The sequence below is a fragment of the Mastigoproctus giganteus genome, chromosome 11, assembly GCF_048544385.1.
Source record: "Mastigoproctus giganteus isolate SK-2022 chromosome 11, ASM4854438v1, whole genome shotgun sequence".
Taxonomy (NCBI): domain Eukaryota; kingdom Metazoa; phylum Arthropoda; class Arachnida; order Uropygi; family Thelyphonidae; genus Mastigoproctus; species Mastigoproctus giganteus.
The window spans coordinates 170714652-170740224 of record NC_143585.1 but is presented as its reverse complement, the minus strand read 5'-3'; the positions used below and the strand labels follow the sequence as shown (position 1 = coordinate 170740224).

At 37.3% G+C, this 25573-nt stretch overlaps 1 protein-coding gene across 1 annotated transcript in view; it reads right to left on the bottom strand.

Annotated features, from left to right (window-relative positions):
• Positions 1 to 14657: 14657 nt before the first annotated feature.
• Positions 14658 to 25573, bottom strand: part of LOC150078572 (protein tyrosine phosphatase domain-containing protein 1-like) — a 274976-nt gene continuing 264060 nt past the window's right edge. Inside the window, exon 17 of the mRNA XM_090384615.1 lies at positions 14658 to 15077. Coding sequence (XP_090240741.1) covers positions 14721 to 15077 — 357 coding nt within the window. The 3' untranslated portion in view covers positions 14658 to 14720. The remainder of the gene's footprint in view (positions 15078 to 25573) is intronic.

Here is a 25573-nt window from a genome sequence, read left to right as displayed (position 1 = left end):
TAGTCACACCGACCCAGCTGGTCGAGATGCTGAGGCTTTTGCAATTACTAGTGACCTTACACAGATTGTTCATTTACCTACAAGAATACTGGACAATCCTAATCATACAGCCAACACGGTTGATGTTTTTCTCACAAACAACCCTTCTAAGTACACGGTCAAAGTGAGAGGTCCTTTAGGCACTTCAGATCACAACTTGGTGATTGTCTCTTCTCCAATGGAGCCTTTACCTCACGGCTATTCCCAACCTCGTGTTGTTTGGCATTACAAGAATGCAAAATGGGATGACCTGCGAGATTTCTTTTCTTCTTTTCCATGGTCGGATTACTGTTTCAAAACTTCTGATGTCAACGTTTGCTTAGATCGTGTCAGTGAAATTATTCTTCCAGGAATGGAATCCTTTATCCCACACTCCCCTTTAAAATCTCGTCCATTATCCAAACCTTGGTTTTCCAATAAATGTGCTAAGGCTGTTCAAGAGAAGAATGTTGCATATCGTAATTGGCTTGTTTCTAATTCTTCAGCTTCATTTTCTGCCTATACCAAAGCTCGCAACAAATATAAAGCAGTTATGAATCAGTCCAAACTAGAGTTTGAACAGACCAAGAGTAGAAACTTGCCGCTTGCCCTAATGGTAGCCGAGCATTCTGGTCCCTTGCCAAAGCTATTGGCCGCAACTTTTGGCCATCTTTGCTCCCACCTCTGTCCATACCAGATGGTTCTGTTGTCACTTCAGCCAAAGATAAAGCTGACCTGCTAGCATCCCATTTTTCTTCCAGCTCATGTATTAATGATCTTGGTAAAACACCTCCCACCATTCCCAACATGCTCCATTCAATGCCTCATGTGGTCTTCCATCAAAAGGATGTTAGTAGGATTTTGACGAATCTTGATGCTAAGAAAGCGCCAGGTCCCGATGGTATTTTTCCACTTGTTCTCAAAACCAGTGCTCCTGAACTTACTCCTACTCTTTGCTGTCTTTTTTCACTTTCTCATTCCAAAGGTGTTTTTCCTTCTGCTTGGAAATTTGTTCATATCCAGCCAGTTCCTTAAAAGTGTGGCAAATCCCTCCCTTCCAATTATCGTCCCATTGCAATTACTTCTACTCTTTCTAAAGTAATGGAGAAATCAATTAACCGCCAACTCAAACTACGTAGAAACCTTCCGTCTGATCAACGATCGCCAGTATGGATTCCGTCAATGTTGATCCACTGGTGATGTTCTGGATTATGTCACCCATTTATGGACTAATTCAATGGAAAAGTTCGGTGAAACACAAGTAGTTGCTCTTGACATCTCAAGGGTTTCGATCATGTTTGGCATCTAAACAAGCTTCCATCTTATGGTTTGCCAACCGTTTTTAGTAATTGGTTATCCAGTTTTCTCTCTGATCGCTCACTGAAAGTGATGGTAGATGGCTCTCTGTCTTACTTCTCTACTAATGTTGGGGTACCCCAAGGTTCAGTTCTTTCCCCCACTCTTGTATATTAATGACCTTCTTCCATTGACTGGAAATCCTATCCATAGTTTTGCCGATGATAGCACATTGCATTCCCCTTTCCATTTTGAGAAACCTTGTCCTGCTCAATCAGCTTCAACTTCTCGAAAATCTGCTACCAATTCCTTAAATGTTGATCTCCAGGTAATTCTCCAGCAGGGCAAAGACAACTTAGTTGATTTCAATCCTTCTAAAATTCAGTCTTGTCTTATATCTCGCAAAAAGGATTCTCTTCTGCTCCCATGCTTATCCTCGGCGACACTCCAATTTCTAAGAAAAATTATATCTCTCTTTTTGGGATTAACCTGACTTCTAATCTCTTTTGGCACAAGCACATTACAAATATTGCTTCCTCTGCATCTAAAAAACTTGGTTTTCTCTTTCGCTCTCGGCGTAACTTTTCTTCCAAACAGCTGCCCACTCTGTATAAATCGCAAATTCGCCCTGCCATGGAATATTGTTCCCACATCTGGGGTGGTGCCCCACAAAACCTCTCTCAGGCTTCTTGATTCCATTCAGAAGAGGCAAACATACCCTGGTCCTGTGCCATCTATTCTTTTTGCACAATACGTTCCCCATTTTCCCTTCAATGGAGTCACCTACAACTAGTTCCTTTAGCACCAGCACATTCTGCCTTGGGGGTTGCCGCTGTGTTGTGGGATGTTCAAGTGCAAGCTCTGCCATTGATGTGGGCAGCTGAGAGCTTGATGGGCCCCTCAATTTAAATCCTTCGAGGGCATCTACCCTGTCCTTCAAGCTCTCATATAAGCCCATAACAATCCCGAGTTGGCGCCTGATTTCCTCGCACTCCTTACGTTGCGCACGCACAAAGACATTCCCCTTGGCAATATTATATCCCGTTCCTGATTGCTCCACAAACATCAAACAAGCAGTGCATTTCAATAGACTGTGATTCAGAGGACAACCATCCCCCTGAGTTCTCCCCTGAGCCACAGCACTTCCACTAGTTTGAGCCTTTTGCTTTGCTGCTCTGGTCTGAGTCATGATTTCTATTCATGTTCAATAAAATTCTAATACAAAATATAATCCTAAACCTATATCCCAATGCAGTTATAACACCATATATATTTATTTTGGCATCGAATATTATTTCCAAGTTACGTTATATGACTTTCTTATCCCCTGTCAACTTGTATGTATTAATTTATGATGTTACGTTTGTAATAACTAGTTCGCTATATTTATTTAGTTAAAAAAGTACAATTCAATTTGCAATGAAATTTAATAAGATTAATAAATTTTACTGATTAATTGGTACTACTATACTCGTTATCTAGTTTTCCGTTAAACCTTATGCTAGCACACATTGTGTCGTATAACAATGGCGGCAAGTTACGAACGTTTAATCTACGGACACGAGGTATTATTTACTTTTCAAATTGCACTATCTAAATTCAAAATAATGAATTGTTAGATCAAAACCAAAATGTGTGTGGTTGCTATAGAGATTTAGAAGTATCACAAAAAAAAATTTCATCTTTCTACCACAGTTACTTCTCTATGAATACATATCTTTTTTGAATTCCCCTCGTAACTATCTTTAATTAGTGAAATTTAAAAAAGTCAAGTGTTTGTCCACTATTAGATCAGCTTCTAATAAACTATATGTTACTATTCAGCATCTCAAACTGAATACGTTTCTTATCTTACAGAAAAATTAGAGAACTGGAACAAAGTGTAACAGATGGAGCTTTGTTAGATTCTAGCAGAATTCCTTTTCAAGTTAATCATCAGAGAAGCTTCTTCCTGTGACATTTCCACACTTGATGAATGATTTATTTTATGTAAAGAAACATTAAAGCTTTCAAAATTCATCTTTATATTACTACTATTATTATAGTTTGTAAACTATAATAGTAATAATGAAACTGAATTAATTCAATTATGCATATAAATGTTTGTAAATTACACAACCTCAAATACACTATAATTGTATTTTCTAAGACAAACTACCTTGTGCAGAATTTGTTTATAGCTTGTAACAGTTATTTTAATAAAATACACTTTTATGACTAAACTGTTTTTTTTTATTTCATAGTCATTTGCCTACTTCTCATAGTGCAATTAATCCACAAACAGGTGGAATATCTTAGAGTTCTTTAAGAACTATACCACCTCTGAAAAAGAAGAATCAAGAAATTAACTATTATAGCACTTTATATTCCACCACAATATATCTATCATGGTGTAAAATATGTAAGAATTGAACTCATAATGGATAGTGCCGGCAAAGAAAGTCTTATTTAGGATGTGATTTACAAACTTAAAAAAAGGTAAATAAAATGAAATGAAATAAAATATGTCCAAAGTAATATGAATGGAACTTTGGTTTGTGGAATTTAAAACAAAAACAGATATTGGAAACTACTGTAAAACTTCATTACTTCATACACTCTATAATTCAAATTGCCTTCTTTTATTATGTACACAGTGTGGCAACTGAAAAATAAGACTGATGCTAGAAAAAAAAATAATGATCCCATTTAAGTAAATAACCTTGGTTTATTCAAAGTAACTTCTTCCCACATCCACACACTGCATGCAACAAGCCATGACTGATATACTGTTCAATATTCTCATCACAGCCCTTTGAATGGTGTTGACATCATGAAAATAAAGACTTTCAGTGGCCTTCAGCTTTGGGAACAAAAAGAATTTGCACAGGGCTAAGTCTGGTGAATAAGGTGGGTGCGATAGTACGCAGACTTTTTTGCTAGCCAAAAACTCCCAAATGAGAGCCTAGTGCCTTTGTGTATTGTTATGCAAGAGGAACCACCTGCCTTCTTTTCCATACTGAGCCTGCCCACAATGAGTGCAGAGCAGATTTGTGGACTTAACAAGTACAGGTCAGTGTTCAAAAAAAAGTTGCGGGGTTAGGGTTAAATTTGAAAGTGTCCGCAATTCTGCACAGACATGAGGAGGGAGTATATGATGTGAGCCTTGTCAATCAATTTGGCCCTGGAGAGACTGCGGCGAAGGTAAAGAAAGCCAACACGAGAACGACGAGAAACATTGGATAACTTAGGTGGAAAATTAGTTTCCTGACACCGGACTGTAGTGCTGCTCGCTCGGTAAACAGACGGTAGGTTTTACAGTCTGGAGCAAAGTCGAGAACGAATATATTGATTGACAGGTAGGCATGGCAAATGATGTGCTGATTGGTACACGAACATAACACTCGATAACAATTAGTTTAGTATCACTTTAGTAGCATTAATGGTAACTTGCCCTAATGAACACTTTCCATAATGTGAAAAAAGGTCAGGTTACCACCACTTGAATCCCATGGGAGTCTGAACCCCTCCCGAAGTGGAGGGGGTAACCTAACCTTTTTTTTTTTTTTTTTTTTTTTTAGAATCACGGTCATATTTATACATTCATCAAAAAATCAACCAACGTTTTATTTTCTTTACAAATTTCTTCCATCTTTAAAAGATTCATTGCTACTATTACCTGTTCATCACAAAACTATTATGCACCGTTCTTTACTTATAAATACACATTATAATGCCAACCAATGACTACACAGTAGCTTGTCATCTGTCGTGCTCACCACCAATGATTTCATCGTTTGCCAAGCCTACCTGTCAATCAATATATCCTTCTCGATGTTGGCTCCAGACCGATAATACCTACTGTCTGTTTACCAAGTGAGCAGCGCTAGAGTCCGGTATCGGGAAACTAATTTTCCGTGTAAGTTATCCAATGTTTCTCGTCGTTCTCATGTTGGCTTTCTTTACCTTAGCCAAGACTGCTTCTAGAGGCAGTTGGGATACACTTAAATAGTGTACCCACAAGTGCAAGAATATTTGCTGATGTTATTGAGGCAGTGTTAGGTTAGTCGGAAAACTGCTAGCTTGGGGGAAGGGTACACAGACTATTAGATTAACAATAATTGCAGACAGAGGTGAAAGTGATTCTTTCACTGCTTCTATTGGAATGAGCAGTAGCCTGGAAAGCAAGGTCCTGGGGATTTCTAGAACTGTTGGGAGCCATCATGGAACAAGTAAATGCATGTGCTGTATTTGGATAAATATGAGTAAGAACAGGCATATGTACAGTATATTTGCTTGTACACCAATACTAGGAGTATAGTAATTAAATTCAAGGAATTTGAAGTGCTAATCAAGGCATCAAAGACAGATATTGTTGGGATATCAGAGGTGTGATGTCACACAGATATAAGGAATGCAGAATTTGAATATGGGGAGTACAATGTATACAGATGTGTATCGTTTTATTGTTTCAATAAATTAATGAAAATATTAAAAATTGTGTATTACTTTGAAATCCAAAGGTGGTGCACTTGCATCACCTTGCACCATGCTACTGGCACTCATGGTTATGTCTAAGAAGACAGAAAGTAGTTATCAATGGGCACTGTTCTCCGTGAATGTTATTAGTGTTGTTCCCAGGATTCAGTGCTGGGCCTATTGTTGTTTTGAATATTTATCAATGATACTGATTAAGGTATATCAGGCTTAATGTCAATGTTTGTAGATGATACAAAGGTTGGCAGGGTGGTTAACAACAGTCATCACCATGCTGCCATATCAGTTCATGGGGTTTTGTCAATGATATACAGAAACTTTACTAGACGGGATAAGGAGGTGATACCATTTGTACAAGGCTATGGTTAGACCACATCTTGAGTACTGTATAAAGGTCTGGCAGTCTCACTTTAGGAAGAATATAGATCTGCTGGAATAGATGCAGAGAAGGGTAACAATATTGGTGAAGGGAACAAAAGGGTGCTCTTGCCTAGAAAAGCTTCAGTTCTGAAAATTGCAACTTCTGTAGACTAGGCACCTGTGGGGGTGATCTGATTTAGCATTTTAGCATTAGTATTAGTAGAGGCATTTGATGCAAGAAAGCAAGCTTATGCAGCATCAGCCAAAAAAAAAAAAAAAAAAAAAAAAAACCCCACTTCCACTTCACCCCTCTGTTTGTTCAAAATACCTGTCCAGCTGAGCCTTAAACTTATTTAGGCTATCAACTTCCACGACAAGGGATGGAAGTCTGTTCCACCAACCAACCACCCGCTGGCTAAAGGCAAATTTCCGCACGTCTATCCTACATCTGTCTTTTCTCAATTTGAATTTATGCCCTCTCAGGTGATTATTCTGAGCGAGAGGAAGAATCCCATCAGCATTGAGCATGCTCAATCCATTCAAGGCTTTATACACCTCTATCAGATCACCTCGCTGGTGCCTAGTCTCCAGACAATGTAATTTGCAAAACTTAAGCCTTTCTTCGTAAGAGAATCCCTTTGTTCCCTTCACTAATCTTGTTGCCCTTCTCTGTACTCGTTCCAGCAGCTCTACATCCTTCTTGAAATGAGGCCTCCAGACCTGTATACAGTACTCAAGGTGTGGCCTGACCATTGCCTTATACAATGGAATAATCACCTCCTTATCCCTGCTGGAAAAATTCCTGTATATCATTGACAATACTCCATGAGCTAGTCTTGCAGCCGTCTGCACTGCTCAGAGAACTTCATATCTGCCTGCACAACCACCCCCAGGTCCCTTTCATTCTCTACCACTGTCAGTGTAGTACCACAGAGTTGATACGTTGCTCTGGGGTTGCTGTTTCCCATGTGTAGTACTTTACATTTGTCAATGTTAAACTTCATTTGCCACCTCTCAGCCCGTCTGCTCAACCTTTCCAGATCCTGTTGCAGCAGCATAGTGTCAGTAGTATCCTTGACAACCCTGCCTACCTTTGTATCGTCTGCAAACTTCGACATTAAGCTTGATATACCATCATCAATATCATTTATGAATACAGAAAACAATAATGGACCCAACACTGAGACCTGAGGGACTCCACTAATAACATTAGTCCACGACGAGCAGTGTCCATTGATTACCACTCTCTGTCTTCTCCCCCTCAGCCACCCCTTTATCAACAGCAGCAATTTGCCTCCAATGCCACACTGCTCCACTTTGTGCAGCAGTTTTCCATGTGCAACAGTATCAAAAGCCTTTCTAAGATCCAAGTACAGTCTGTCCTCATATAGCACGATAGTTGTGTTCCTAGGAAACCTCGTCCAATGCAAAATCGTGCAATATAAACAACAGGCCCTATGGGAAAAGTGGGGTTATGTGCCGACCACCCAAGATTGAACACACATTTGGAACCAAAACATTACCAAACACAATAAATAATCGAGTAATTTTAATCGTTATAAAATACGTAAGTATTTTATAACGATTAAAATACGTAATAAAAAATATAATATATATTTTTATTATAATATAATAAATAATAAATATTTTTTATTATTTATTATATTATAATAAAGTATTTTTAATATTTTTTAATACTAAAAAAGTATTTTTTACGAATAAAATACGTATGTTATTTGTAAAAAAATTATTATATTAAATAAAATAGTCGTAATAAAATACGTATTTTATAATACGTAATGACTATTACGTAATAAAATATTGCTAATTCTTTTGCTTCTATCGTAAGCAAACTTGTTTTTTGTTTGATTTTCTATCCAAACAGATGACAGCCGTTCCATCCCTTCCAATTCTTGTGTCTTAATCTAATGGATTTTAATTATACTTTGAGTTGTTCCTGCTACGAAAGTTGTTTTTATTTTCTCCGCATTCTTTGTAATTCTCGGCGTTGCCTCATTTAGGTTTGTAGCACGTGCAATATCACATGGTCTTTCATTTCGGTCAAAGCGTTTCACAATTTCATATTTTTTTCTCTATCGACAGAGGCGGACTGGCCATAAGCCTTACTCGGGAAATCCCGGTGGGCCGGAGGCTGGTGTGATTTTGGCCATAAACCGTAGTATGAGGCCACTATAAATTTTCCCGGGTAGGAATTTTTGACCCAGTCCGCCTCTGTTTATCGATATTGCTTTTTTTTTTTTCTCTCTCCCTGAATCTGCAGTGTCTTCGCCAGGACACTTCCTTTTCACACCTTTTAAGTATTTTACTAATTTTTAGGGAATAAAGCGCAATTACAAAACGAGGAGGCACGCTTGATACACATAAACAAAGCTGCTCACATATAGCAACTGAATAAACAACACCGTAAAGGCCGAGATACACTATTAACACCCCACATTTTACTAAAGCACATTTCTGGGGGTTACTACTATAAAACAATAAAAACAATTTCCAGTTTCGTTTCTGCTAGTGGAATCTGTTATAAACTGGTAGTAAACTCCATCTAATTGCATTTGCGATTATATCGATAGCCGGAATTGTGTTGGTTTTTACGTTATTATGGTGAAATATGTTTCCCCTTCACTGATATAAAACACATAATTACATTTTCAGAATCTTCTTCATTCCTATCGTGTTGCGGTCGGTTGGGGTGATTCCGCGTTCGACTGCCATTTCTTGTAAACACAAAGGGGCGAATCGTGCATAAGCGAATTCGGTTCGTGTTATATAAGATAACGTTCCCCTATTTATAAATCGTGTATGATCGAATTCGTGTAATGTAAACACGTGTTATACGAGGACCGACTGTATATAATATCAAAGTTATTCCCTGCATCCAGTTCCTTTGTGACTGCATCATAGTATCCAATCAAATTGGACAGGCAAGACTTCCCCTTAACAAAACCATGCTGTGTCCGAGCTATAACTGAAGTCTTGTCTAAATGATCCTGCAGTGCTTCTTTAACTAGTGCCTGCATTAATTTTCCTGGAACAGAAGTTAAACTCACAGGTCTATAATTACTTGTGTCAGCCTTTGATCCTCCTTTGTGAATTGGGGTCACATTTGCACATCTCCAGTCTGTGGGTACCTACCCTGAGTCCAAGGAAGCTCTCATAATTATGGCTAAGGGTTTGCTTACTTCCTCTGCTGCCTCCTTTAATATAACTGGATAGATCCCATCCACCCCGGGTGCCTTTCTTGTGTTTATCTTCAACAATTTCTCCTCCACTTTACTCTCAGTTATTACAAGATTCTCTAGCTTACTGCTAGAGTTGAATACACCTCTGGCTTTCCCCTTGCTAAATAACTCCTCATGTGTGAATGTCGATGCAAAATATTCATTTAGTTTGTTAGCTACCTGAGCAGGATCATCAACAGTTGACCCATCGATATCAAGTGGACCAATCTGATTCATCCCCTTCCTTCTAGAGTTTACATAAGTAAAGAACTCTTTGCTGTTTTTCTTTGTGTCCCTTGCCAAAGATTTCTCGTAATCTGCCTTCACCTGCTTTGCCTCCTTTGTAACTTGGTTACAGATCAACTTGTATCTATCATAGGCTTCTGTGTCATGTTTAATTTGTATGTATCCCATGCATGTTTCTTCTCTGCCATATGTCTCATCAGTTCATCTGACATCCATTTAGGCCTGAATCTTGAACAATACTTCTTAGTTGGTATGTAAAGCCTAGTAGCTTCCAAGATAAGTTCTTTGAATGCTTCCCATTTTGCATTTGCTGTTGGTAACATCATCAGTTGGTCCCACTGTATAGAATTTAAATACTGTCTCAGTCCATCGTAGTCGCCTTTACGAAAGCAATAACCCTTCCCTTTACCCCTTATGGTAGTTACCTCTTTGAGTAAATCCCACTTCAGCACACTGTGATCACTGCCACCTAGTGGTTCATTTATCTGCAGATTCTTAATGCATGAAGAATCGCTGCTGATAATCAAATCAAGAGTATTCCTCCCTCTAGTTGCCTCCCGAACATGCTGATGTAGAAAACAATCTTCGAATAAATCCACAAAAGCCTTGCTAGTGTGTGAGTGACCGCCCCCCAAATTCCAGTCAGAATCTGGGAAATTAAAATCTCCCATTATAAGACTCTCTGATTTACTGGCCCACTCTATTTCCCTGTACAGTTTCTTATTGTACTCATCAGTCATTAGGCCTATAGCACACTCCTACTCTCAATCTCCCAATGCTTATATCACACCAAACTGACTCGACACTGCCCTGTACAGCGATGTCCACTGGCTTCACTTCCTTGGATTTTATGTATTTCTTAACTAATAGCATAACCCCTCCTCCCTTCCTATCCAGTCTATCCTTTCTGTAGACGTTGTACTCCCCAAATTCCAGTTCTGCATTCCTTATATCTGTGTGACACCACGTCTCTGATATCCCAACAATATCTGCCTTTGATGTTTTGAGCAATACCTCAAATTCATCAAGTTTATTTACTAAACTCCTAGCATTGGTGTACACACAAGTATACATGCACCTATTTCTATTCTTAGCTACCCTAACACAACCCATGTGTTTACTTGTACCGCAATGACTCCCAGCAGTCTCTGAAATATCCTGCATCTTGTTTTTCAGGCTTCTGCTCATTCCAATAGAAGCAGTGCAAGAATCTCTTTCACCTCTGCCGGTGGCTACTGTTAATCTATTCGTCTTTGTCTCCCCCCCCAAGCTAGCAGTTTTCCGACCCACCTAACACTGCCTCGATAGCATTAGCAAATATTCTTGCACCCTTTCTATTTAAGTGTATCCCATCCCTGTTGAAGTAATCTCTCCTGTTAACAAGTACAGTCCAGGCTGAAAAAAATTCTACCCCTTGAGCCTTGCACAATCTTTCCAGGGCCAAATTGATCGACTGATTGAGGTGTTAAAGGCCTTGAATGGATTGAGTAAGCTATATGTGAATGGCATTCTTTCTCTTGCTGAGATTACAAACATGAGGCGGCATAAATGCAATTTGAAGGAAAATTGGAAGATGTGTAGAAGTTTGCCTTTACTGAGAAGGTGAATGATAGTTTGGAACAGGCTTCCACGTGTTGTTGTAGGGATGGATTGTCCGAATAAATTCAAGGAAGGACTAGAACAATTCTTGGAGGGTATGGATGGGTGAAATTATGGTTTTTTTTTTTTGGCTGATACTATGTAGCCCAGTGGTCAGGGGTGAGAGTGCATAGTACGTGTTCCTTGAGTGGACCAGGTTCAAGCCTGTGACTACTAAATACAATAAATATTTGTATTGACGATTAATTGTAAACTCTACTGACTTGGTTGTCGTTCCATTGTACAAATAGAAAATTTTCTATATAAACTTGCTTGCATAATTTTCCACTAATATTACAGTTTTTCCACATATGTGAATACAAAGGAATCAGATCAGACCCTTGTAATAATGGGTTACTTAAACGTATGTAAGCTCATGGGAATTAATTCTAATATTATTATTATTATTATTAACCATATGGTGCAAGGGAGCCTGAGGCTTATGCTGCACCAGCCAAAAAAAAAGTTTGAGTTACCCTGAGAGAGAAGAAGAAGAAGGGAATCACCAAGAAAGAGAAGAATGATGATATCCAACTCAGGACTGTGGGTGTGCCAAGCCCATACTCACCAGATGTGAGCCCTGGGTTTTTTTATTTTAAGCTTCATAAACTTGTTACGCCATGCAAATCGTGTTAGTTGAAATTTGTGTGTGCCATTAAAAAATATTTATGCATGCAATTGTGAAATATAACTGTATGCATGTGGACTGATGTGATAAATTTTTCCATGCACATGAGTGCACACGGAATACAGTAGTGAGTTTCTTTTGATGGCCATGGTCTCAGTGGAATGAATTTATTTGTGTAATTTCAAAGGTTTGTAAAAATGAAAATTTTGCATACAGTTTCTTTTTATATTCATATGTTGTTATTTTGATGTGACTGCCCAAAATTATAATGAAATTATTGTGTAATATCATAATTTTTAAAAATACTGCAACAAAAATCACGGAAATAAAAAAAAAAAAAGCTTGTTGTTACTTTTTTTTTTTTTTTTTTTTTTGATGTAGCATTATCTGCTACATATGTTTCTGAATACCTTGATTCTTTTTCATCAACTTCTTGATCAGCAATAAAGGTAAAATATATATCTATTTATTTATTTTAATAAAGTTTAACTTAAAACTCAATCAGAAACTCGACTTCTTCAATATCTCAATTCCCACTCACCCTTCAACTCTTCATTCAATTTACTATTGAGCTGGAAACAAATAGTACCCTTCCTTTCTTAAGACATCTTAGTCCAACGTGCGAGTACACACTTTACAGCCTCCATCTTCAGGAAACTTATGTGTGAAGGCAAATTTACTAATTATAGGTCTGCACACGCTCCTGGACATCTATGTAACACTGCTCGTACCTTATTTACCCACACATGGACACATTCCAGTTCTATTAGTGATAGGCAATTGAAGATTTCTAAAGTAAGAATGGAGCTTTCTAATTGCAGTTATCCCCCTTGTCTTCTGGATACGTGTGAGTTGCAAGCTCATGATTTTGTCACTTAATCAAATGACAAATAATCAATAATGACTTTATCTCTATTGCCCTTATTATCCGAGCACATCAGAACATCTCATTAGAATTTTAAGGTGTGTTCAATTCCCTGGTACCTATTCTTCCATTTTTACGGAGCGGTTCCATTTACCGTATTATGTCTAGATTGTGGGATGTTGGTGAGACTGCCAGGAAGTTAAAAGATCATATCTCAGAGCATGACTTTGAATGCTCTGCTGTTGTTGAACATTATTGGGCCAAGTAGCATAACCTTGATCCTTGATGAAACATTGAAACCATCAACTATTCATGTGATTACCACCAGTGCTCATGGCTTGAGGCACTCCATAATCAGCTGTAACAGTACTATGAATTGTAATAGGGGAGTTCACATACACCCCATTATGGAGTCAGCCATTCTATAGTGCGATTAGAGCTGACATTCCTTACACATGCATAATACTGCATTACCGGCACCAGAGTTGTGATTTATGATCATGCCCAGTTGTCTTCTGTTATTTCAGCCAATGTATATACTCAGTACACCATTCACTGACTGGCTCATGAAGGGATGGACGCCTTGCCCTGAAAGCATCTATTTTACTTCTTTTTACTTATATATATTTTATATCTGTTTTAGTACTTTATATATATATATATATTTATTTTAATAAAGTTGAACTTAAACCAGTCTGTTGGTCATTACTAGAAATTATATAAGTTCATATATAAATTAGTAAGAGGAACAAAAGGGTACTCTTAGCAGGAAAGGCTTCAGTTCTGCAAACTGAAGCCTTTCCTGCTGTGGTCTGATTGAGGTATTTAAGGCTTTGAATGGTTTGAGTAAGCTCAATGCTGATGGAATCCTTCCTTTTGCTCGAACTACACAAGGGGACCATAAATTCAAACTGAGGAAGCATGGCTGCAAGGTAGCTGTACAAATTTCTGCCTTCAGCCAGTGCGTGGTTGACTGTTGGAACAAGCTCCCATCTTGTGTTGTAGACGTGGGTAGTTTGAGTAAATTCAAGGAAGAACTAGAAAAATTGTTAAAAGGGATAGACAAGTGATATGGGAAGTGTTCGCTTTTTCTTTTTTTGCTGATGCTGTATAAGCTTATAAGCTTGCTTTCTTACATCATTTACCTCTATTAATACTAATACTAAATGTACACATTATTTGAAACCCCTGAAAATATATATACTGATTAAGTGCACACACAAAACTCATATGTATGTATTCCACAGAGTTCACACATGATAAATAGGTGTGCATGCATTCCACACAGTCCACTGAAAAAAAGGATTAAAGCTACATTTTTATCTTTTACGGAAAAATAGCATTAATATTGCCAGTCACAACTGATAACAATGCTAAAATCGTGTATTATAGAAAAAAAAAGGAATTTATAAATAATATATACATAAAAGAAAGATTAGAAGTATTTATTACTGTGCTTCTTAGTTTCAGGTTTATGAACAATGATTCAGTCATTTCTCTGTACAGTGATATATATTTAATTTAATTATTTCTACTTAATTCTAAAATTATGATATTGTCAAAATATAAAAATGTGAATCAATTCTAAACCAGAAGCATGTAGTTATAAGTTTGTGTGTATGGAGTGCAGTATTAATATTCTTTATGAGGAAGCACTGTTTCAAATAATAGAAAACTTCATCCTTTATAACAACACATACACATCAAATGCATCTGTATTTTATGATCGATTATTCATAATTTAATTGCACTGTCACCACAAGGAGGGAAATAAGTCTAAATATATATTCATTAATTTCACCTGGCTATTATAATTCTCTTTAGGAGAACAGCATGAAATATCCTTATGATAAACCAGCATAATCATTTTAGGATTTAATCACAGGTTCATAATTGTTTTTTAAGGCACAGTTTCTTCTTGATACAATTGACACAAACAAAATTTTTCTAGTTTTCATGGCCTGCCTGATCGACAGATAGCACTTGCCATTAGATTAAGACCAAGGTATGTCCGATCACTTCTGTCACAGTCACTATTAACATGATAATCAAATATGCCACTCTCACTTTTGTGGCACTGTGCTGAAACAATGTCATACAAACCTTGTACAAATTGTATCACTTGGTTTGTAGTGCCTTCTCTCATTTTAGGCCACTTTACTCCAGCTGGACAGAGAATGCCTTTTATTCCAAGACTCTGATGAGTTAGAGAAGCCACTAAACGACGTAGAACATTGTCAACTAGTTTATTAGATGTTGGAAGAAGACGAGCAACAAAACGGACAAGGTATTCTGTTGTATAACGAGTTCCCTGTTGAATAAAGTATATTTAAATAATTATAAATACCATTTCATAAAATTTACAAAGTAATTTATGTTGTAATACAAAATGCATCATTATTTTCTTAAAGAATTAAGCTCAAAGTATAAATTAATTGTAGTGTGATCAATCAATATATCTAAACCATTCTGATACTACACAAAAACTGCTGCAGGATGCAACAAGGAAAAATATTTAGAAGTATGCTAAATGCTATCATCTACCAAGCAGTTAAATAAATGAAATTATGAAACTAAAAACCAAATACCTAACAAGCAAGAGCCTGCACTCACCTTACTATATTTAGCAACACTTTATGTATGGTATAGGAAAGTCTTTTTTTTTTTTTTAATTACCACAGCATATAATAATAAAAAATATAAGAACAAAATACTACATTATACTTTGAGAGAAAGCAATGAATGTGCTTATTAAAGAATCAAAAGGAGAGTTGTTTTTAATGGGTGTGCTGGAGGGGTGACCCTCACGTGTGCCCCTTGTTAAATAATTTTTTGGTGAAAGCTGAATAACAGACTATTTTAACAAGGAATGGCCCTTAACTAAAATTCTTTTTGGGCGAGTCCATTGTAAACAAAATGACACACACACCCCTACTTTTAACCTATGTGAAGAATTCAAGTTAATTGACAAATACAATTTGTCAATGTTTATTTGTGTGTAAATGGGCTACTCTAGTACAATAACAACACAACTAAAAATTACAGATAATACTTTGGGGTTCACTCTGGAATTCTCTTATCAGGCCAAAGAAATTAAGGAAATCCTGAAAATATACTGGAATATTGTTTTAAATATAATTGAAATTCCAGCAGATTTATATAGTTTTATATGTGCAAAGAAACAACACAGGCCCTTGACCCTCCAAAACTTGTTTATAAATGTGGTAAATTTTTAATAGCAAATTATTCCAATGTTTTATAATAATTATACAGAATAAGTCCAAAGTAGTTTCATAAATTTAACTGATTTGTGAGACCGCTCAGCAAAATTACTATTGCATATAATAACTGGTTCAAGATTAGTGATTGAAATTCTATCTGTCTTCCTAACTATGCATATAGACTTCCTTGAGCAGTTTTGGAAGTGGCACACTGTTTTTTTTTTTTAATTATACACGAAAAGTCTAACAGACCATGCACCACTATTTGTGATACAATTTTTGTCTTTAGCATTATGAAAAAAATGTGAACAATTAATGTGCATTAGCCACTGTTGCAAGATAGTGACTTAGTAATAGTTTAAAATTTTTAGAATTCTCACATTGTGTTACAGTAATAGTAATAGCATTTGCCATATAGTATTACTATTACTTCTTGGAATTCCAAGAAGTAATAAGGAAGTGTTCTTGGAATTCATGTGAAAAGGTCAGGCAACAGACCAGATGTTATTGTGCTTCTTAGATTTTCTCCATTTATATCCACACTAAATGTGATCCAGTGCAGATGCAGCTGTGCATTATGAGTTCTACAGATTGTTGGATGCATGGATATAGGAATATAACAAGGGCATCCAAAATAGGCAAGTTATCAAGTTTGACACAGCTCTGCATTCTTTTCACTGTAACTTCCCTGAGAATTCAAGCCCTTTGCCAATTTTTGTCTCTCTATATTAACCCCAGGGGCTCACATCTGGTGAATATGGGCTTGGCAAACCCAAGGTCCTGAACTGGACATCATCATTCTTCTCTTCCTTGGCGATTCCTTTCTACATCTCTCTCTCTCTCTCTCTCTAAGGGTAATTCTGGAATTTTTTTTGGCTGGTGCAGCATAAGCCTCAGGCTTCCTTGCACCATAATATGGCTAATAATAATAATAATTTTCCCAGATTTCAAGCAAGTATTTTTTATTAAATATTTTCAGCCCATATATATATAGGAAGCTATGCAATTTAAACACTAATACATCCAAGCTACTCAAAGACAAAATGAAATCCATATACATAAAACGCTTAGGTATGCTGCCCAAATTTTCCAACTGCTAATTGTTGCTAACGTGTGGCCATGCATGGTTCACGTGGTTCACCTCGTATGGCCACCATACTGGGCATTCATTATTAATTTTTGTACATTCAGCTCTGCTATAACGTGCATTTTGGCAACACAAATTTGTTCCAACATGACTGATATATTAGGGAACAATGTGGGTATAACATGATTTTCGTGTTGGCACATGTGCGATTTCGTCTGCAAGTAACATCAGTTGAATGCAAAACCCAGCACCAAGCTCAACATAGTGACCTGTGCAGCGATACAAATAAGTTCACGAAGCTTAAAAAATGTCAAAATGTGTGAGAGCTATATATATTTCCCATTCACTCTAGTTGTATTGGTCGGAGACACACTGTTGTCATTTGCTGTATTCACAAGATATTGAGGCCGACTCATGTTTTCAGGAGCTCACATTTTTAGTTCCAACAGAAATTTCATGAAGCGTGACAGCATGAGTAGAGGACACATTTGTGCAGGTCATTACCATAAAACAATAAAAACAATTTGCAGTTCCCAGTTTATTGGGCTTTTCTGTTAGTGCAATCTAATTATAAACAGGTAGTAAACTCTACCTTATTGCATTTGCCATAATACTGATAGCTGGAATTCTGTAAGTAAATAAATAAAAAATATATATATAAATTTTTAGAATCTTCTCTTCATTCCTATTTTTAATGCGCGGAATTGTTACTGCGTATCTCACTAGTGCAATTTGTGCGTGCAGTGTTTGTTGTTATTGATCGCTTATCTTTTTTACTGTTTTAAATTTTGCAATTAAAAAAAAAAGTCAGTGAACAGAAAATATTAATTAGTATATTACAGTGCTATATTTACTGTACTATTTATTTATTTATTAAAAATTTAAGATGTTTAAACCAGTGTTAGTAATTTTATTGGGTTTCTAAACTTTTTTAGTGTTTTACTTACTACACTGAACTTTTTTTTTTTTTGAGTGCTCTGCCCCTATCCCTATTTTTCCCATAAGCCCTATTGTTTTTAATGCACGAAATGCCATAACGTGGAGATTTTCAAGAAAACATGTACCACATTATAGCAGACCTGACTGTGCTAACTTTTTCGACTAAACTCCATGTGGTATGTGGCACCCACACCACATCCAGGAATGCCATCCCTCTGTGTTACCAGGCAGTAATAGGTGGTAGATGACTCTCATCAACTGGTGTCATATCACCACTTTACTTATTGGAGGCTTGAAGTGAAACCCATGTTTAGTCTCCAGAGCTAAGTTCTGGTCAACCCTTCCCCATCTCTTCCATCATGCAGTATGATTGATGACTTTTGAGGTTATGATGAACATCGTGGCGAGATCCAATCTTCCTTACATTTCGAGGATACCGCTCTAAAACAGTATTTGCAGGCTGGCCACTAGTTAGTACACCAGACCGAACCTATTGGTAACTAGGATTATTGGTAACTCTCTAGGAGGCTTCCAGATTAGCTAGTGTATAATCTTGCTACCTCTACTCTGCCAGATAGTGACTGGAGGGAGTTCAAGTAGTGTGTATTCGGGGGGGGGGGCATTGTTGAGGCCACATTATGTCAAGGATCTGGGTATATTCTTACCATGTGTACGCCACATCCAAAAATTTCATTACTTCATACAGCATGTCCCACACACTTTTTCTTACTATTGAATACACCATGAATTGTCACACTAATAGAGTAAGCTTATCTGCGAAAAGATCGAAACCTCCGAAACACTTCCTAATTCATTTCACAAATATACGTGGTCTCAATTCTAATCTCAACAATGTCCACTTCCACTTGCAATCTGCTAAACTCCATGTACTTTTTCTGACAGAATCTAAGTTATAGGTTGATTCAAGCACTGCTCATCTCAGTTGCCCAAATTATTCACTGTATGATTCCTTTTGCCTCAAAGGTGGTACTTGTGCATATGTCCATTCCGATATTCCCTGTCAGAGACTTAATAAATTGGAATCTCCTCATTTCAATCTTCTCTGGCTTAAAATCTCTCTACCTCATTGTGTCAAATTCATCTGTTGTCTCTACTGTTCTCCCAACTCCCCTAATCACTTGGAGCTCTTTTGACTTCCTCTCTTTGCAACTTGACTTTCTCCAGTCCAACTTTCCTACCCGTGAGGTAATTTTCCTTGGTGATTTTAATGTTCACAACTCCAGCTGACTTCCATATTCTGTTACACTGACCCAGCTGTTCGAAGATGCTGAGGCTTTTGCAATTACCAATGACCTTGCACAGATTGTTCATTTACCTACAAGAATACCAGACAATCTTAATCATACAGCCAACACGATTGATCTTTTTCTCCTAAACATCCTTTCTAAGTACACAATCGAAGTGAGAGGTCCTTTAGGCACCTCAGATCACAACTTGGTGATCTCTTCTCCAATGGAGCCTTTATCTCATGCCTATTCCCAACCTCGTATCGTTTAGCATTACAAGAATGCAAAATGGGATGACCTGCGAGATTTTTTTCTTCTTATCTTATTACTGTTTACTGTTTCAAAACTTCGGATGTCAACGTTTGCTCTGATCATGTCAGTGAAATTATTCTTGCTGGAATGGAATCCTTTATCCCACACTCCACATTAAAATCTTGTCCTTTATCTAAACCTTGGTTTTCCAATAAATGTGCTAAGGCTGTTCAAGAGAAGAATGTTGCATATCGTAATTGGCTTGTTTTTAATTCTTCAGTTTAACTTTCTGCCTACACCAAAGCTCGCAAGAGTTATTAATTGTAAAGCAGTTATTAACCAGTCCAAACTAGAGTTTCAACAGGCTAAGAGTGGAAAATTTGCTTCTTGCCCTAATGGTAGCCGAGCCTTCTGGTCTCTTGCCAAAGCTATTGGCCGCAACTTTTGCCAATCTCTGCTCCCACCTCTGTCCAAACCAGATGGTTCTGTTGTCGCTTCAGCCAAGTATAAAGCTCATCTTCTAGCATCCCATTTTTCTTCCAGCTCATGTATTAATGATCTTGGTAAAACACCTCCCACCATTCCCAACACGCTCCATTCAATGCCTCCTGTGGTCTTCCGTCAAAAGGATGTCAGAAGGATTTTGACGAATCTTGATGCGAAGAAAGCTTCAGATCCTGATGGTGTTTCTCCACTTTTTCTCCAAACCTGTGCTCCTGAACTTATTCCTGTTCTCTGTCGCCTTTTTTTACTTTCTTATTCCAAAGGTGTTTTTCCTTCTGCTTGGAAATTTACTCATATCCAGCCAGTCCCTAAAAAGGGTGACAAATCCCTCCCATCCAATTATCATCCCATTGCAATTACTTCTACGCTTTCTAAAGTAATGGAGAAATCAATTAACTGCCAACTCTTAAACTACCTAGAAACCTTCCATCTGATTAACGATTCCCAGTATAGATTCCGTCAGTGTCGATCCACTGGTAATATTCTGGCTTATGTTACCCATTTATGAACTAATTCAATGGAAAAGTTTGGTGAAACACAAGCAGTTGTGTTTCACCATCTTTGCTCCCACCTCTATCCAAACCAGATGGTTCTGTTGTCACTTCAGCCAAAAGCTGACCTGCTAGCATCCTATTTTTCTTTCAACTCATGTATTAATGATCTTGGTAAAACTTGGTAAATGATCTTGATGTCTAAGCAAGCTTCCATCTTATGGTTTGCCAACTGTTTTTTGTAATTGGTTATCCAGTCTTCTCTCCGATCGCTCACTGAGGGTGATGGTAGATGGCTCTCTGTCTTCTAACTTCTCCACTAATGACGGTGTCCCCCAAGGTTCAGTTCTTTCCCCTACTCTTGTATATTAATATCCTTCTTCCATTGACTGGAAATCCTATCCATAGTTTTGCCAATGATAGCACATTGAATTCCACTTTCCATTTTGAGAAACCTTGTCCTGCTCAATCAGCTTCAACTTCTCAAAAATCTGCTACCAATTCCTTAAATGCCAATCTCCAGTAATTCTCTAGTGGGGCAAAGGCAACTTAGTTGATTTCAATCCTTCTAAAACTCAGTCTTGTCTTATATCTCGCAAAAAAGGATTCTTCTGCTCCCATGCTTATCCTTGGCGACACTCCAATTTCTAGGAAAAATGATATATCTCTTTTGGGGATTAACCTGACTTCTAATCTCTCTTGGCACAAGCACATTACAAATATTGCTTCCTCTGCATCTAAAAAAACTTGGTTTTCTCTTTTGCTCTTGGTGTTACTTTTCTTCCAAACAGCTGTTTACTCTTTACAAATCACAAATATGCCCTAAAATGGAACATTGTTCCCACATCTGGGGCGGTGCCCCCAAAATCTCTCTCAGGCTTCTTGATTCCATTCAGAAGAGGGCCGTTAGGTTAATTAATGATTCATCTCTAACAGAGTTTCTCCACTTGCTTACTGTTTCTGCTTCATGCCTCTTCTACAGATATTTTGATGGGCACTGTTCTTCTATAATTCCCGCTCTCTCTTTCAAAACAGTCCAAACACATGCCACCACCAGCCAACATCCATTTACTGTCCAGCTTCAAACTCACAGAACCAACTTTTCACCTTCCTTGTATATTCATTCAACTGCTGTTTTCTGGAACAGCCTTCCTTCATACGTATTTCCTGAAATTTACAGTCTACAGAAGTTCAAGTCCAATATCAACAAATATCTTCTTTTGTCTTCTCAACCCCCAACCTAAGCATGGTACTAAGTACTATAGGTTCTAATACCTCTCGTGTTTGGGGTTTACATAAAAAAAAAAAAAAAAGAACAAAGGTAACCTATGCCTGAAAGCTATTGATGTATGTTTATTTTATCTGTCTTCAATTTTAATAAACTCTTCTAAATTTTAAGAAGTGTAAAAATGGCTGAACAGTGTGTAAGAACTTTGAGATAATGTAAAAGAAATGCTAATGAAACATTAGAGGAGAAATCTAATAGACTAAGAGACTGAAATGAGACTCCACAACTACAAAGCCAGACAGAAATTATTGAAGAAAGAGAAGCAAGATTGGAAATGAGAAGATGGGTGAAACCGTGTAGGACTGATTACCGTGTAGGACTAATCAGTCCTACACGGTTTCAAGTACCGGATGTAGTTAATTAATGCAGAAAAGCATGACACAGGAAATATGTGTTACAACTGTGAGTATTGCAATGCAAGATATTGGGGACGTGAGATATACACATCGAATAAATACACTAAATGCTGTCATGATGGAAAGGTTTCACTTGACCCACTGTTAGAGACACCTACTCTATTACGAGAACTGCTTACAGGGGATACACGTGAAACAAATAACTACAGAGAACATATATGAGAGGAGAACTCAGCAATGGCATTCGCATCAATGGGCGCAAGATGAAATCACTGACTGGAAATGGTCCATACTGTTTAAGAATACATGGCCAGATTTACCATTTGGTCTCACTGCTATATCCAAATGAGGCAAATAAGCCAGGATAAGGACAACTTTATATTTTCGATTCTGCTGAAGCAACAACAAAATGGCTTGAAAAACATTCAAACCAAGGGTGCGTGGTCGAAGTAATGCAACAATTGGATGAGATGCTGCAAAAAGTTAACCCATTTGCTGAGTCATATAAACAAATGCATCAAATAACTCAGGCCAATCCAACAATGAATGTGGGCATGATATTTATAGAAGACTTGGACTTAGATAAGCGACGATATAATGCACCTACATCCAAAACGGAGGTTGCTCAAGATTTGTTGGAGAATATGGGGAACCATCTGCAAATAGAGACATATGTATATATCCCACAGGTGACTGCTGTAGAATTATATCACAGCTAAACAAGAATGGTGAAGACTGAAGGATCTAGATTAAACTATTTATGCCATAATCAGAAAGATGGCTTTTGTTATGTTATGCTGGGTACAACTAGTTAATAATAAAAGTCTCCAAACCATCAGGCAGCAAAAATAAAGGCATATACACTGTGCCACTATCCAACATCAAACTGTTATGGCCAACATCTAGACCTCTACTGGCAGAATTCAGTTCCAAAGGTGCCATTCCTTCAAGAACTCACAATTACAATTTAAGATCAAGTTCTCAGCCAGACAAAGTAAGTGAAAGTTAAAATTAAAAGGAAAAAAAGAATTCCTAACTACAAACAAAGTTCACTCCCAACATTAGAATCTCCCAAGAAGTTGGCACAGATGAAGATAAAGTGAAGAATATGTTCTTGGTGAATACAAAAATAATTAGAACACAGCACCAAATGAAAAATCTCGTCAAAAGTAGCCTGCAATTACAATTTTAACCCAACAGAGTTAGGGTGCAGTTGAAAACTAATCCTCATGGGATCCTCATGAAAAAATATATATTTTATATAAAAAATAATTTCAATTCTGCTGGACTCTTCAATACCTTTCACAAAAAGTCTAAAGGCTGGGTCAACAGCAATAACCTCCATTATGTTCAGCAATTATGGACAGCGACATGGTGAAAATGTCCATGAATCTCTACATCTTCCTAATTATGTATTGGAGGTTTCAGATTTTCTGTAGTAGTAAAAAAAAACAATTCCTGTGAAAGGTACTGAAGAGTGTAGCAGGACTGGAAATTTTTTTTTTGTTGGAGAAGGTTATCTATTGTGTTACTCATTTATATGAAGTTTATAGGAAAATAAGCAAAATAGAAAATGAATTACTAGAATTAATAACCACTCTTATACCATGTGAAATTAATAATACAGTTTATTAAAGCCCAAACCACTATACATTTAAGGTGATGTTTCAGGCATCATACCAATACCCATCATCAGCCCATGCTGTTAGGGGTAGAAAATAGAATGGATTACAATTTGGGAATATTTGTAATTAATTATATTGCAATAAATATTAATTGTGAATTTTAAGTCTAAAGGATTTTAGGTTTCAATTTCCATTTGGATTACACTAGAAACAGAGATTAAGAATAAGTAAATACATATGGATAAACATACATAAAAATAAAATTCTTAGCTGCTGTCAAACTCCTGCTTGCCAATGATTCCAAAATCTGATGTGCACACTGGCAAAAGGTGCTGTCAATAGTTAATTTATGGGTGAGGGGATTAAATCTATTGACCAATAATAATATGTCAAGTTTTACTATCCTGGATCCAGTAGTTCTTGTTGGAGTGAACTTTACCCCTCATACTTCGATCATATGTGGTTGCTGTGCAGGCTGGTTCTAGGGATCCAGGGGAGGGGAATTGTATGTGGACGGCTCCTCTGAATATCTGGACTGTTTTCTCTTTTGTTTTTTCCATTTCTTCTTATATTTCTTGTTGAACAGATGGAAATATTGGGAGTTAATTCAATTCCTTGTTTTCTCTTAATGGATGAGGCTCTGAACATTTTTATGAAGAAGGCTTCTTTAAATTTTCTTCTGTTGTACTCTACACACAACGAGTACAAAAGAAGAAAATTTGAAGAAGCTCTTGGACATGAATACTGAGTGAACAGTTGGAATTTTGATGAGTGTTATAAAGATTTTACCATCATAGCTCAAAAACAGGTGTCCACATGGGGTCATCTGGCAGGGTTGTTTGTTATTTGGTTTTTAGGAGCATTAGCAACTAAGGCCATGCTCTGGGGATATGCGGTGATCATTCCCTGACCTTTCCGCATCATCCGTATTTGGTGGTCATGGGCTCGAACCCCAGTCTAATCAAGAAGCATGTGCTACGCACTGCCACTCCTGCCCACGGAGGCGCCGGTATCTGGCAGGGAGTTCAGCTTAAAAACATATTGTAGAGACAGCTGTTTCACTGAAACAACAAAGATGGTTCACTTGCTTTCACATATAGACTTTAGACAGGAGATGTTCTGAATGCAACAGTAGCAATACAAATAACCTGATAATTAATGGGGTTGAGCCACCGAAGGATGCTATTTCTAGCATATACATCTACCCTGACTCATAATCTAATTTTGATTGCACAAGTGCACGATGCAAAATAAAGTGCTTCCTTTTATACTTCCTTTTACCAACTTGCTTTCATGAATTTCAACAACTACACCCTCACCACCTAGCATACAACTTTCTGTCACATATACCTCCTGATAAAAGCTCCTCCAATCACTCATAAACTTGGAACTCACACCCAAGTCATGCATCACAAACTCACATGCCGTCTTCTGAACCAAATAATAGATCAGAAGAAGCACTTAAATCATTCCTAACTAGCTTTTCAAGAACCAAGGCCCCCCCCTCTTTTTTGCACAGATCTTTTCATATAATCAACATTTAACGCTTTCATTCTGCACTTCCATTCATCCCATCCATAATGTTCTTTCGCTTAGTTAATTTCATCATATTTCCACGTGTATGACACTTATACTGAGAGAATATCAAACCTACACTCATACACCTATCATTCTGCAAACCCCCCCCACCCAAAAAAAAATCTAGAAAGTCTCTCTCCTGACAGTTCATGGTGTGCTTCTTCATCTGTACAGTAATGGAAACAACTACTTTGCTTTTGCGTAGTTGAATCATAAAAT